At 41.2% G+C, this 15,110-nt stretch overlaps 1 protein-coding gene across 1 annotated transcript in view; it reads left to right on the forward strand.

Annotated features, from left to right (window-relative positions):
* The first annotated feature begins 222 nt into the window (after nucleotides 1–222).
* The window catches only part of LOC121880118 (potassium voltage-gated channel protein Shaker-like), a 38,534-nt gene continuing 23,646 nt past the window's right edge, over nucleotides 223–15,110 (forward strand). The window contains exons 1-2 of the mRNA XM_042387175.1: nucleotides 223–306; nucleotides 11,731–11,996. Of these exons, the coding sequence (XP_042243109.1) occupies nucleotides 223–306; nucleotides 11,731–11,996 (350 nt within the window). The remainder of the gene's footprint in view (nucleotides 307–11,730; nucleotides 11,997–15,110) is intronic.

Below are 15,110 nucleotides of genomic sequence, written 5' to 3' on the forward strand. Positions count from 1 at the left end.
TCTCAACTAGGTTGCAACGTACAGTAACTTCTGGGCTGCTGCTTCTGTTCAGATAATACCTCAGCTTGTCTGGCGTAGAAGCAGCTTGCGCTTGGTCCCATCCCACTAGAGGAGTGAAGCTGTCTTGATCAACGTTCTGAATTCTCTCTTCTAGCCCTGTTCTCGTCGTTCTCGTTCCTCCTGTGCGTAGTCTCGAGAAACAGGTCACGGTGACATGCGTCCATGGGGTCAAATATCCTGATATCAAAGAAGGCTCGCTGTCTCCCGCATCCACAATCATCAAACCCTGACGTCCACACGGGCTTCGTTGGATGTGTTGGAAGTCCTGTGATGGAGATTCTCACCGTCCAATGGAAGGAGGGTCGGTTCTACCATGACACTGTGGGAGATTTCTTTTAGCATACTCGTATTATTCACTGTGAAATCCCTTACTTCGTCACGCCTCATTGTTATGCAAGACTGCTTTTTTAGGTTCGAACCGGAGTTCGACTTTCTGAAACCTGAATTTGTTTAGTTTCCTTTCTTAGTTATATTTTCTACTTCTTAATTAATATTATGTTTAATTAGTTTATGTTATATAAGTTTCATGTTTTATTTTAAGTGCTGTGATTATTGTGTAATGTATTTTATTTATTGTGCAATGTAAGTTAGGTATTATGAATAATGTTAGTTTCATATCTGAGTATGGGGGTGCTGTGGTTCCCTGTCTGGAACCTACGAATTAGTGACAGTCAGGCTGTGTGGACCTCAGGTATCAGGTACAGGTTCACTGGGATATACATTGTTTACATCTTACTCAGCCAATCAGTTGAAGTGTCGATGTTAATTGATACTCATGCTCATGAGCTTACTCTCTTTTTCGCTGGAAATTTATATTTTTTCGTGTTTTTTTCCCGATATCAGCTTTGGTTCTTTAGGTTCGTTTGTGTTGTTTTTTGGTCTTGTTGGGTTAGGTCAGGTCCATCTGGTTTCTCTAGCTAGGTTAGGTTAGACATGTACGCTGCTATATTAGAGTCATTAGGTTAAATTCTTGATGATATTTTTGTTTGGCAAAAATAATTTTCCTCCACCGTTTTTGGTATGTTCTTGATTAACCGAAGAACTTTTCGGTATTATTTTAGTTATGTACAACCATCTCATTCGGGGAGTTGGGCATTTGCAGTCTATAGATGTAATAATTCTATGACCTTTCTTCGATGGCACTTACCTCGTAAATGTCAAATAACGGTGAAATTGGATGTGTTTTATTCCCTTGTTATTATCATATACGAGAGCACCGATCACCTGCTCACCTTGTTACAACCTATCCACTCTCTCCGAGCGTACTCTCACGTCCACAAAAAACGTAAAATTATACCATGACGCTTCAACAAAGTTTCTTCATTGGTTCTAAATATCAAAATAAGTACTTTCTCTTTAATATGGCAGAGGGTTAACCCCCGTCTAGGAAGTTAGGTAAGGTTAGGTAGATTTCTTTGGTTGGCTAGGTCAGGTTTTATTAGGTTCATTATTATTCACTTGCGACGGAAGTGTATAGAATGAAAGTTAGTCAAAATGGTGAGATATGTCAATTGCATGTGTTAAAAATCCCAGATTCCATGGTTGTACGAAACTAAAATTGTACCAACTTTTCTTATATTGAAAAGTTCCTAACTTGGCGCTTTAACCCGGGCACCTGTTCTTATATATTGCACTTTTAATGTTTTTTGTAATAGTGATATTGATATTGAAACAGTTTATTTGGCCAGAATAACACAGATACAGACTCGATTAAAAATCAGAATATTAACATGGCTGAGCCAGTTGAGAGCCTGAGCTCTCTTGTCGGCACCTGATATATATTGTACATTTATCTCGTGGAAGTATTATGTAACATTTAGCATCAACTGGAATAGTACATATAGCATGGTGGTAATAAAAAACATATCAGAATGTTACCACGGTTATCACTTCGATATTTATTTTTTTTTTACAGTGGAAATTGAAAAAACATAATATGATAAGGGAGGGAAGCAGTACAACATGGGTTTTATTAAGGTGGAACAAGACGACAGAGAGCTGTCAGGATTATGTCTAGTTGGCAAATATATTTTTTGCAATGTTAATTTCTTATCTGTCTACATGATAATTTCTGATAAAACGGTTTTGGTGGTACAATAAAAGCAGGTATATAAAGTAGGTCTTACAAAAAATATTAACACTTAGACAATAGATATTTTTTAAGAGATGATTTAAAGGAAGGGAGCGTAGTCTTTGCTCGGATGAGTGGGGGTAAGTTCCACAGCTTCGTACCATGATATTTTATGGAAGTCTGGGACTGAGAGGGGCGCATTGGGGGTGGTCTCAGTAGCTCTTGGTGCCTTAAGTTGTATCTCTGATTATTCCGGAACTGAAAATAATTGTTGTTACGCAAGTAATTGACAGATTTGTAAACAAATATGTCACAGCAGAAGGTGTTAATATCCTCGAATTTTACCATTTTCAATTTAGCAAATTGTTCGTTTGAATGGTCTGTTTTTGTTTTTGTTTTTTTTTTTGCTTTTTCAAGTAGGTCATTGTCCGCACGACTCTCTTTTGTGCAGTAACCAGGGATTGGGTTTTTGAAGAGCCAGAGGCCCCCATAGTGTGTGACAGTGTATCAGGTGTCTGTAAACAAGATCATAATAGATTTATATCATTGCTGTGAGAGTGAGTGACTGTCCAGTGTGATACATGATACCGCACTGTTTATTGACTTTACTGTGAATGGCTTGTATGTGGTTTCTCCAGTTAAGTTTCTCATCAACAGTAACCCCGAGGAATTTAGTTTTTGTTCTCTTTTGAGGACTGAATTACCAAGGTACAGGGGGTCCAAATCTGGGGGTAAGTTTTTCCTTCTGTGAAAGATCGTGTACGTAGGTTTTTTCGAGGTTTAAGGTCAGTTTTTTTTACATATTAACCAGGTCCTGACTTTAGGGATGGAGGTCTGAGTTGCTGGAATAGAGATTACTATCGTCTGCAAATAAGTTGTATTTTATGAGTGTGCTGGCGTGGACTATATCATTTATGTACAACAAATACAGAACTGGACCGAGAATGGAACCTTGAGGGACGTCATACAAGATTGGCGAGGAGTCAGATTGATGATTATTGTGGCAGACATACTGTTTCCTGTTAGACGGATATGAGGTAAACCAATTGTGGGACAGGCCCCTAACGCCGTAATGTTCAAGCTTTGAAAGGAGGATGGTATGGTCGACAGTATCAAAGGCTTTAGAGAGGTCCAAGAATATACCGACTGTGAACTGACTGTTATCAAAGGAGTTTAAGATGTCATTAGTATAGGATAGCAGAGCAATCTCAGTCGACCTTCTAGTTCTAAATCCAAACTGAGAGTCTGTAAAGATGTTATTGACATTTCAGAAGGAATTTAGTCTACAGTACTACATGCTAGCTTCTCCAGTATCTTACTCAAAGCTGGGAGGACTGGTATGTGGCGTTAATTCTTGAAAAGACCTTTTTCCCAAGATTTTTTTACATGTTGGGTGAGCTTGAGCAATTTTCATTTACATTAGATTTCGTTAGGTTTGGTTTAGTCATTTTTTTTTGGGGGGGGGGTGAGTTTACCCCACAATTTGCTTGTACTTCAAAGCCCTGACCAATTTGTTTGATCAAAATTGCATTTTTTAAAGTTACATCATAAAGTAAGAAAAACTCGAAAAATATAAATTTCAGATGAAAACGTTATAAAACATTTTTTTTTATTTGTTGCTCTATCTCCCTATATACAAATCAGTATAGAGTTCCGTGCGTGGTCACTAGCAAATAATTACCAAATAAAACTAGGAATATATTTCATTCTCTGTGCAAATTAATATTAGCAGGGTTATAAACCAATTACTGCAGTATTATTAAAATAAAAAGAGGGGAAATCCACGACGTCACTTTTACATCGTGTGTCAAGCATAACGCATAAAGTATTTTCGTCTGTGGATGCGTAGAAAAATGCCATGATTTTGGGGAGGTTAATGGTAACATTTAAACTTGCGATTATGCCCTCTTGGCCACCCGTTATATAACATTTTAAATAGATAAACTTGTTATGCAGAACTTACCAGTTTATTGAAAAAAAATTGGACTAATGCATCATTTTACTTTTGTAATTTTTTGTGTTTCTTTCGGGAGGGGCGGGGCGAGGTGATGTGAGGCAGCCCAAGTAATATTACTGGAAGTCCTCGTCTTTACTGCGAGATCTTCCCTTACTAACCCGAACAATTTTGAAGAAGAAAACAGTTTCACGAAATACACAATTTAATATTAGTAATTAGAAAAGACTTTTACTGTCATATGATACCAAAGACACAGTGCAACAATAATAATACAGTCTTGGGTTTATTTCTAGTTTGAGAAGATATGAAATTAAAAAGTAAACGAGAATATGACCCATGATATTATACTCAGGTTGTTTGTTTGTTTGTTTGTATATCGAGGGGTTTTGTTTCTCTTATATTATTTTTGTAGTTAGTGATGGTTCTATTTTCTTTCGTTATAAATTACCCTCATCCGTGTCACTTGTTATGAATCACCATCATCCGTGTCACTTGTCATGAATCACCATCATCCGTGTCACTTGTCATGAATCACCATCATCCGTGTCACTTGTTATGAATCACCATCATCCGTGTCACTTGTTATGAATCACCATCATCCGTGTCACTTGTCATGAATCACCAGCATCCGTGTCACTTGTCATGAATCACCATCATCCGTGTCACTTGTTGTGAATCACCATCATCCGAGTCACTTGTCATGAATCACCATCATCCGTGTCACTGGTCATGAATCACCATCATCCGTGTCACTTGTCATGAATCACCATCACCCGTGTCACTTGTCATGAATCACCATCATCCGTGTCACTTGTCATGAATCACCATCACCCGTGTCACTTGTCATGAATCACCATCACCCGTGTCACTTGTCATGAATCACCATCATCCGTGTCACTTGTCATGAATCATCATCATCCGAGTCACTTGTCATGAATCACCATCATCCGTGTCACTTGTCATGAATCACCATCATCCGTGTCACTTGTTATGAATCACCATCATCCGTGTCACTTGTTATGAATCATCATCATCCGAGTCACTTGTCATGAATCACCATCATCCGTGTCACTTGTCATGAATCACCATCATCCGTGTCACTTGTCATGAATCATCATCATCCGAGTCACTTGTCATGAATCACCATCATCCGTGTCACTTGTCATGAATCACCATCATCCGTGTCACTTGTTATGAATCACCATCATCCGACTCACTTGTCATGAATCACCATCATCCGTGTCACTTGTCATGAATCACCATCATCCGTGTTCTGGTCTCCCGTGCCCTCCCTCGTCTCACCGTGACAACATAAGCCGTGTCTTTGTCCTCCGTGTCTTTATATTAAACATTATTTTGGTCTCCCAGGATGTAAAACATTTCTCTTATATAAACAGAGCGAGAGAGAGTGAGGGGTAATGAGAGGGAGAGAATGGGAGAAAGTGAAAGAAAGTTTAAAAGGTGTGTGAGAGAGAAATTGAGGGATAGTAAGAGATAAGTGACAGAGACAGTGAGAATGACAGTGAGAAAGATAGAGAGGAAATGAAAGCCAACACACACACACACACACACACACACACACACACACACACACACACACACACATCCCAAAAAATTTATGAGGATCTCCACTCTTATACGTATATACCAGTCTAGTGTTACATATAAGTGTCACATTCTACTTGGTTACACTTCTACACTCACATTGTACACGGGGTCACATTCTACAGGGGGTCACATTCTACACAGGGTCACATAGGGTCGCATTCTACAGGGTGTCACATTCTACATAGGGTCACATTCTACATAGGGTCACATTCTACAGGGTGTCACATTCTACATAGGGTCACATTCTACAGGGGGTCACATTCTACAGGGGGTCACATTCTACACAGGGTCACATATGGTACAACGATAGCTCGCTTGGTTCTAACTACGATGGCAGCAGGTTTTCTCTGGTTGTTCTGGACAGTAAAGGTTCATAACAAATTAACAAAGAACAGATCGACATATTACAGTGTCATGTTCATTATTATTGCTATTATTATTATTATTATTATTATTATTATTATTATTATTATTATTATTATTATTATTATTATTATTATTATTATTATTATTATTATTATTATTATTATTATTATTATTATTATTATTATTATTATTATTATTATTATTATTATTATTATTATTATTATTATTATTATTATTATTATTATTATTATTATTATTTTTATTATTATTATTATTATTTTCCTTCCTTCTCCTATTTCTTCTTCATCTTTATTTTCTTCTCTTTCGTCCTCTTATCCATTGCCCCGCCGCTTCTTCTTCTCCTCCCCCTCCTCCTCTCATCCCTGTCCTCACCTTCTTCCTACCTCCCTATCCTTCTTTCCTTCTCCTCCTCATTTCTTCCCTCATTTTTTTCTGTCCTTCTTTTAACCCTTCCCTGCTTCCTTCCCCCACCCTTCTTTCTCTCGTTTCCTGACTTCCTCCCTCCTTCCTTCCCTCACCCCCTCCCCTTTCTTTTCTCCCTCCCTCCTCCCCTCATTCCGTTCTTTTCCTCTTTTAACCCTCCCTCTCCTCCCCCCTCACCCTCCTCCCATCTTTCTTCCCTCGCCCTCCCCCCGTTTCTCTTCCTCCCTTCCTTCTTTCTCTCAACCCCCTGTTCTCCTTCCTTCTTCTTACCCTCTCTCTACCTCCACCTCACCTCCACCTCACCTCCACCCCCCCCACCTCCACCTCCACCTCCACCTCACCTCCACCTCCCTCACCTCCACCCCCCCCACCTCACCTCACCTCCCACCCCTCACCTCAGCACCTGGTGACACCTGTGGCACACCTTGACACGCGAGGCCACTGTCCACAGGTCGGCCATTAATGTATTCACTTCTTTATTCTCCGTTTTCATGGATAAGATGTAATATTATTTTAGTATTAATTTGATTTACTTTTACCTTCCTGATCTAAAAGATTTATTGTGTTTTTAATTCAATTTTGTTTTCAACTTTAGGGATTTTAGTTTTTATACGAGTTTTTGTTTCATGTATTTTTAATTTCTTCTTTTTGTTCGTTTTAATGAATGCTAATTGATGTATTTTTTTTTAATTTTACGACGACGAATAAATTGATGAGTGTGTTAAGTTAGTTGGGTGATCATTCATGAGTATATTAAGTTAATTATTAATAAAAGGTGAATAAAAGCAGCAACTCTGATATACTTACCTGTTTGTATTATTTTTGTGAGTGACTTTAATTATCATTTTTATCACGTCATCATTGTAGTCATCATCACAGTCACGTCATCATTGTAGTCTTTATCTTAGTCACGTGATTATTTTAGTCATCATCTGAGTCACTTCATCATTGTGGTCATCGTATTAGACACGTCATCATTGTGGTCATCATCTTAGTTACGTCATCATCTTGGTTACATCATCATCTTGGTTACGTGACTACCAAGGTTCTTACAACTTATCATTAGTATTTACGTGCAACTTAATCCCACGTGACCCATGACGTCATCAACCTGGTCACGTGACTACTAAGTTTGGAGACAATATTAGTGTTTTTTTTCTCTCGTAAATTTAACTCTTCTTCATTATTTACTTTTCTCGACTTGAGGTAAAATGTCATTCCTGTAATCTGGTCACGCTCACGTCTGACATGACTTTAAAGCGAGTTGACATGACTTTGAGGTGGGTTGACCTGACTTTAAGGTGGGTTGACCTGACTTTAATGTGAGTTGACATGACTGTAAGGTGGTTGACATGACTTTAAGGTGAGTTGACATGACTCTAAGGTGGTTGACATGACTTTAAGGTGAGTTCACATGACTCTAAGGTGGTTGACATGACTTTAAGGTGAGTTCACATGACTGTAAGGTGGGTTGACTTGACTTTAAGGTGAGTTGACATGACTTTAATGTGAGTTGAAAAACTTTAAGGTGGGTTGACATGTCTTTAAGGTGGGTTGACATGACTTTGAGGTGGGTTGACATGACTTTAATGTGAGTTGACAAACTTTAAGGTGGGTTGACATGACTTTAAGGTGGGTTGACTTGACTTTAAGGTGAGTTGACATGACTTTAATGTGAGTTGACATGACTTTAAGGTGAATTGACATGACTCTAAGGTTAATTGACAGGACATTAAGGTGGGTCGACATGACTTTAAGGTGAGTTGATATGACTCTAAGGTGAGTTGACATGACTTTAAGGTGAGTTCACATGACTTTAAGGTGGGTTGACCTGACTTTAAGGTGGGTTAACCTGACTTAAGTGTGAGTTGACAAACTTTAAGGTGGGTTGACATGACTTTAAGGTGGGTTGACATGACTTTAAGGTGGGATGACCTGACTTTAAGGTGGGTTGACCTGACTTTAATGTGAGTTGACATGACTGTAAGGTGGGTTGACTTGACTTTAAGGTTAGTTGACATGTCTTTAATGTGAGTTGACAAACTTTAAGGTGGGTTGACATGACTTTAAGGTGGGTTGACATGACATTAAGGTGGGTTGACATGACTTTAATGTGAGTTGACAAACTTTAAGGTGGGTTGACATGACTCTAAGGTGAGTTGACATGACTTTAAGGTGAGTTCACATGACTTTAAGGTGGTTTGACAGGACTTAAGGTGGGTTGACAGGACTTTAAGGTGAGTTCATGACTTTAAGGTGGGTTAACATGACTTTAAGGTGAGTTCACATGACTTTAAGGTGGGTTAACATGACTTTAAGGTGGTTTGACAGGACTTAAGGTGGGTTGACAGGACTTTAAGGTGAGTTGACATGACTTTAAGGTGGGTTGACATGACTAAAGTGAGCTGACATAACTTTTAAGGTAGGTTGACATGACTGTAAGGTGTCTTTGACTTTAAGGTAGGTTGACATGTCTTTAATGTGAGTTGACAAACTTTAAGGTGGGTTGACATGACTTTAAGGTGGGTTGACATGACATTAAGGTGGGTTGACATGACTTTAATGTGAGTTGACAAACTTTAAGGTGGGTTGACATGACTCTAAGGTGAGTTGACATGACTTTAAGGTGAGTTCACATGACTTTAAGGTGGTTTGACAGGACTTAAGGTGGGTTGACAGGACTTTAAGGTGAGTTCACATGACTTTAAGGTGGGTTAACATGACTTTAAGGTGAGTTCACATGACTTTAAGGTGGGTTAACATGACTTTAAGGTGGTTTGACAGGACTTAAGGTGGGTTGACAGGACTTTAAGGTGAGTTGACATGACTTTAAGGTGGGTTGACATGACTAAAGTGAGCTGACATAACTTTAAGGTAGGTTGACATGACTGTAAGGTGTCTTTGACTTTAAGGTAGGTTGACATGACTAGAAGGTGGGTTGACATGAATTTAAGATGGGTTGACATGACTATAAGGTGAGTTGACATGACTTTAAGATAAGTTGTCATGACTTTAGGGTAACTTGACACGAATTTAAGATAACCAGTCATGACTTTAAAATAATATGCCATGCCTCGTGTTGTTATCAATGTCTGAATCATAACGGCTCGTAAGACCTCATAGTGAAGACGTAAGGAATTTGACATAACAGGTTAAGGTAAATGTTAAAATATCGTACATATGAAAATTAACTTGAGACTTTCTTATATTAATGGTTAAAATTGTGCCGGGTGATGGAGAGATAATTAACATGTTGAATATTTTTCCATAAGATTTTGTTAAATAATTTTGTCATATTTTCTATTTTCCTCCAGGGAGTGTGTGTGTGTGTGTGTGTGTGTGTGTGTGTGTGTGTGTATGTGTGTGTGTGTGTGTGTGTGTGTGTGTGTGTGTGTGTTCATTATTGTAAAATATATTGACTACATATTTTGGTCTGGTTGACTGACTGCACTGTACGTTCCTGGAGTCGTGCTGAGTGAGGCAGTGTTCTTCTTGAAGATTTTAGGGTGTGAGTTTGCTGTCCTCTCCTCTTTCTCCTCCTCTCCTCTTCCTCCTCCTCCTCTTCCTCCTCCTCCTGGCAGTGTCTCTGTTAGCCTTCTCTTATCCAATACTATTTTAAGTAAGCTTTTTCACTTCTATCATCACTAATGTTCAGTTTGGTTATTATGGCAATTGTTATTTTTGTTTTAGTAAAAAAAAAATTTGGAGGGGATCACCGCAACTTATTTCACTTAGATTAGATTAGATTGTGTCAGGTTAGACTTGGTTATGCTGTGTTAGATTAAGCTTGGTTTGACTAGGTTTGGTTAGGTTAGATTAGGTTATGTTAGGCTATAGGTTTAGGCTACCGTAAGGGTCGTTAATATTAAGGTGAAATTAGCTGTAGGGTTAATCGTCTTGAGAACATTTTGCGTTCCTCCACAGGTGACCACTACTGCGTCTTATCCTCAGTACTGCACAGTCTTTAATTGTTCAGCAGGACACGAGGACCATATTCTTCCCCCACGATGTTTTCCTTCCCCCCTTTCACCTTCCTTCTCCCTCTCACCTGCCTCCTCTTTCTCATATTCTTCCTCCTCCACCCACTCACCCCCCTTCTCATTTTCTCCTTTCTCACATATCCCACCTCCTCCTTTTTCGTGTCTCTCACATATCCCTCCTCCCACTCATCTTTCTCATACTCCTCCTTCTATCCCTCCCATCTTCTTCCTCCCCTCTCGCCCCATTCACTCTTCTTCTCTTGTCTCTCATCATTTATTTATCACACCTGGCGACAGTACACCTACCCCCTTCCACCTCTTACTCCACCCCCACAACATGTCCTGGTACTTCCTGACAATGCTCGTGTTAATATTCTCCTCCACTACCTGCTACATGATGACCGCTGCTGAGTACAACTTGTGTGTGTGTGTGTGTGTGTGTGTGTGTGTGTGTGTGTGTGTGTGTGTGTGTGTATGTGTGTGACAGTAACACAGACCGTCACTCCTCTAGGCCAGGGTCTGTTACACGGGTTTTACTTCTTAAGAGTATGTTTAATTGTTCGGGAATAATTAAAATAATAATGCTATTTGAAAGCTTGAATATAATTAATGTTTAAAAAAAATTATAGTACTTGTATTATGACCACTTCCATGAGTTTACCTTCACTTAAATAGCTGTTATAGTTTCTCTTATTATTTTTTGTAAACTTTTTCTCATTTACTGTACTCAAGTAATTCAGTATATGTATATCTATATCTATATGTATACTGTACCTATTTGTATAACCATTATTACCACCACACACATACTAGTGCTACTACTACATCCACAGACCAACAACTACCATTGCTATTACCACAGCACCACAGACGAACAACCACCATCACTACCACCACCACAGACTAACAATCACCACCACTATCAAAGACTAACAGCCACCACCACTACCTCCATAGACCAACAACCACCATCATTACCACCACAAACCAACAACTACCACCATTACCACCACAAACCAAAAACCACCACCACTACCACAACAGACCAACAACCATCATTACTATCACCACACAACAGCAATTACCACCGTTACCACCACAGACCGACAACCACTACCACCGCTGACCAAAAACCAACACCACTACCGCACATACTAAACCAAAGTTAAATCATACTAAGTTAAAACGACCACAAACTATTATTAACCCATGTGTTTAACCTCCGTGTTCTTCCCACCCTACAGATAAGCGGTCTCAGGTTCGAGACTCAACTCCGGACACTGAACCAGTTCCCGGATACTCTCTTGGGCGACCCGGCGCGTCGAATCCGCTACTTCGATCCTTTACGGAATGAGTACTTCTTCGACCGCAACCGGCCCAGTTTCGACGCCATCCTGTACTACTACCAGAGCGGCGGCAGACTCAGACGGCCAGTCAACGTGCCGCTTGATGTGTTTGCGGAGGAGATTAAGTTCTACGAGCTCGGTGAAGTCGCCATCAACAAGTTCAGGTGAGTTGTGTATGTGAGAGGAGAGAGAGAGAAAGAGAGAGAGAGAGAGAGAGAGAGAGAGAGAGAGAGAGAGAGAGAGAGAGAAAAGGAGAGAGATACAGAGGAAGTGGGAAAGTTAGGGGCTGAAGGAGAGAGAGAGGTGTGGTGAAGGAGGTAAGAGAGAGAGAGAGAGATAGATGTTGGTGGTATGGAGGAAAAGAGAGAGAGATGAGGAAAGGGGACGAGCTGGAGAGAAATGTGTTAGGGGGAACTAAGAGAGGGAAGAAAGGGGAGTGTTAGAGGGAGAAGATAAATAGATGAGGGGAACAGAATGGAAGATATGGAGGAAGGGGAGACATTAGAAGGAGGGAGACATGAGGAGGAGGAGGAGGATAAGGGGAAGAAGTAATGGGGTGAGGGGAACACAGGGAGAAGGGAAAGAGGAGTGAGGGCAATCTAAATTTGAAGGGGAAACAAGGGGTTTGGGAAGCAAAGAGTGAGGGGCGATACAAAAGAGGATGAGGGGAAGGAACACAGGGTGAAGGGAACGAGGGGACTATGAGTGAGGTGAGGTGAGGTGAGGAGGGAACCATAACACCCTCCATTTTCCTCACGGGCTATAAGAGGAAACTGAAAGGGTGGCATGGAGGTGAGGGGACACTGGCGCCACTAAACACACGCCTTTATAATGGTGCTTCACCCTACTGATGGATGGTAAAGCGTGAGTGAAGGTGGGAGATGGTGGGTGAAGTGTGGGTGTAGGATGAAGTGTGGGTGATGGAGGATGAAGTGTGGGTGAAGGAGGGTGAAGTGTGGGTGATGGAGGGTGAAGTGTGGGTGTAGGATGAAGTGTGGGTGATGGAGGATGAAGTGTTGGTGATGGTGGGTGAAGTGTGGGTGATGGTAGGAGAAGTGGGTGATGGAGGGTGAAGTGTGGGTGATGGAGGGTGAAGTGTGGGGGATGGAGGATGAAGTGGGTAGGGATGAAGTGTGGGTGATGGAGGGTGAAGTGTAGATGTGGATGAAGAGTGGAGATGGAGGGTGAAGTGTGGGTGATGGAGGGTGAAGTGGGTGGAGGTGAGTGATGGAGGGTGAAGTGTGGGTGATGAAGCGTGAAGTGTGGGTGATGGAGGGTGAAGTGTGGATGTAGGATGAAGTGTGGGAGATGGAGGGTGAAGTGTGGATGACAGAGGGAGAAGTGTGGGTGATGGAGGGTGAAGTGTGGATGTAGGATGAAGTGTGGGTGATGGAGGGTGAAGTGTGGATGATAGAGGGAGGGTTGCCAGTGACGGAGGGAAAGTGTGGGTGAAGTGTGGATGATGAAGGGTAAAGTGTGTGTGTGTGTGCATTATATTAACTAGTGTGTGAACCTATACAATATGTGTATGTATGTTAAATTTGATGTATACAGTATGTGTATGTATTAATTATATATGTGTGTGTTTATATCTGCGTGTACAGTGAATATTATGTTTCACAATATTAAAAAAAAAATACTTAGTCTTCCCTTCACAAGACAACTAATTAACGGTAATGCCGAAGCAGCAAGAGAGGAGGAACAACATCTTCTCTTCTCAAATTTACGAGAAAAATCAAATCTCTTGCTTGTAGCTTTGAGGTGACAAGGTCCTCTGCTCGCGTCAGGAGGCGTGGGGTGCTGGGGAAGAGGGATTAATGGAGAGTAAATTAGGAGGTATGATGGGAGGAGGAGGAGGAGGAGGAGGCGTTAGGTGAGGAGGAGTAGTAGAGAGAGGAGGAGAGTGTGGAAGAGGAGTTAGGCGAGAGGAGAGTGAGGAAGCGACGTTTTGTGAGGAGAAGAAGGGGGAGGGATGTAAGGGTGAGGGTATTGGGGTAGGCGACTAGTGACACGACACACCCGGGTCATAAGAGCGACCCACACCCAAGTTGTTCTAATATCAGCCAGTTTTACGGGACGCCGCCTCACCACCTCCCACAGATTTTCGTTTCCGACTCCATTACCTTCTATAGTCCTTTATTTTAACCATTATTTACTAAGTCTTGTTTATCGTATTTCACTTTACTGATGTTAGTTTGAATGATGGATATAAATATTTGATTGTTTGTTTGTTTTTATTTAGGGTATTTCTATTTTTGTGTTCGTGTTTTTATTTTATTCGTTATATTTCTTCTTCTTTTACTCTCTCTCTTTGTCTACAATGGGTATGGCGAGTGGAGGCATTTCCGCAGTATATCGTTCGCCAAGTGACCCGTAAAAAAACTGGTAACGAGCGTTCAGGGGCCCGACCCGAGGCTGTGAGGGAGGGAGGGCGGCAGAGTAGGGTCCTCGCCTCTCGAGGACTACTGCCACTACCTCCAGCCCACACCACCACCACTACTTCTGACACTACCTCCAGCCCACACCACCACCACTACTTCTGCCACTGCCGCCAGCCCACACCACCACCACCAGCCCACACCACCACCACTACTTCTGACACTACCTCCAGCCCACACCACCACCACTACTTCTGCCACTACATCCACCCCACACCACCACCACCACCACTACTTCTGCCAATACCTCCACCCCACACTACCACCACCAATAACAAGAAACAGTACCACCACACCAACATCAACAACCACACCACCACCAAAAATATCAACCACATTATCACCACCTAAAACAACTACAACATGAACAACAACCACACAACTACCACCATCACTACCACCAGACCACACTTTACCCTCCTCAGGCCTCCGTAGGGTTGAAAATTTAGTTGTTGTTTTTTTCCCTTCATCAAAATACACCAAGAAGGTCGGTGGTGAGGAGAGAATGGCCTTTAAAGGAGGAGGGAGGGAGGGAGGGAGGGCCAGCCATTATGAAGGTGTCTACGTAAGGGGCGACACTCCTTGGCCATCAGAGGTGAGGGTGGGTCCTAGAGTGTGTGTATCACTGTCTTGCACCGATAACAGGGCCGGGGCGTGTAGTTCGTGGTGTGAGTGATGATTAGGTTAGTGTGACTAATAATTGTGGTTCATTATGATTGAAAAAGGAAATAATTATGCTGATGATCTTGATGATTTTAATAATGAACATAATATTCACACTACAACTACTACTATTTTTTTTTTCAATGTGGCCTCCAGCCTCCCCCAACAGCCACACCT

This window comes from Homarus americanus, unplaced genomic scaffold, assembly GCF_018991925.1.
Source record: "Homarus americanus isolate GMGI-L3 unplaced genomic scaffold, GMGI_Hamer_2.0 scaffold30108, whole genome shotgun sequence".
Taxonomy (NCBI): Eukaryota; Metazoa; Arthropoda; class Malacostraca; order Decapoda; family Nephropidae; genus Homarus; species Homarus americanus.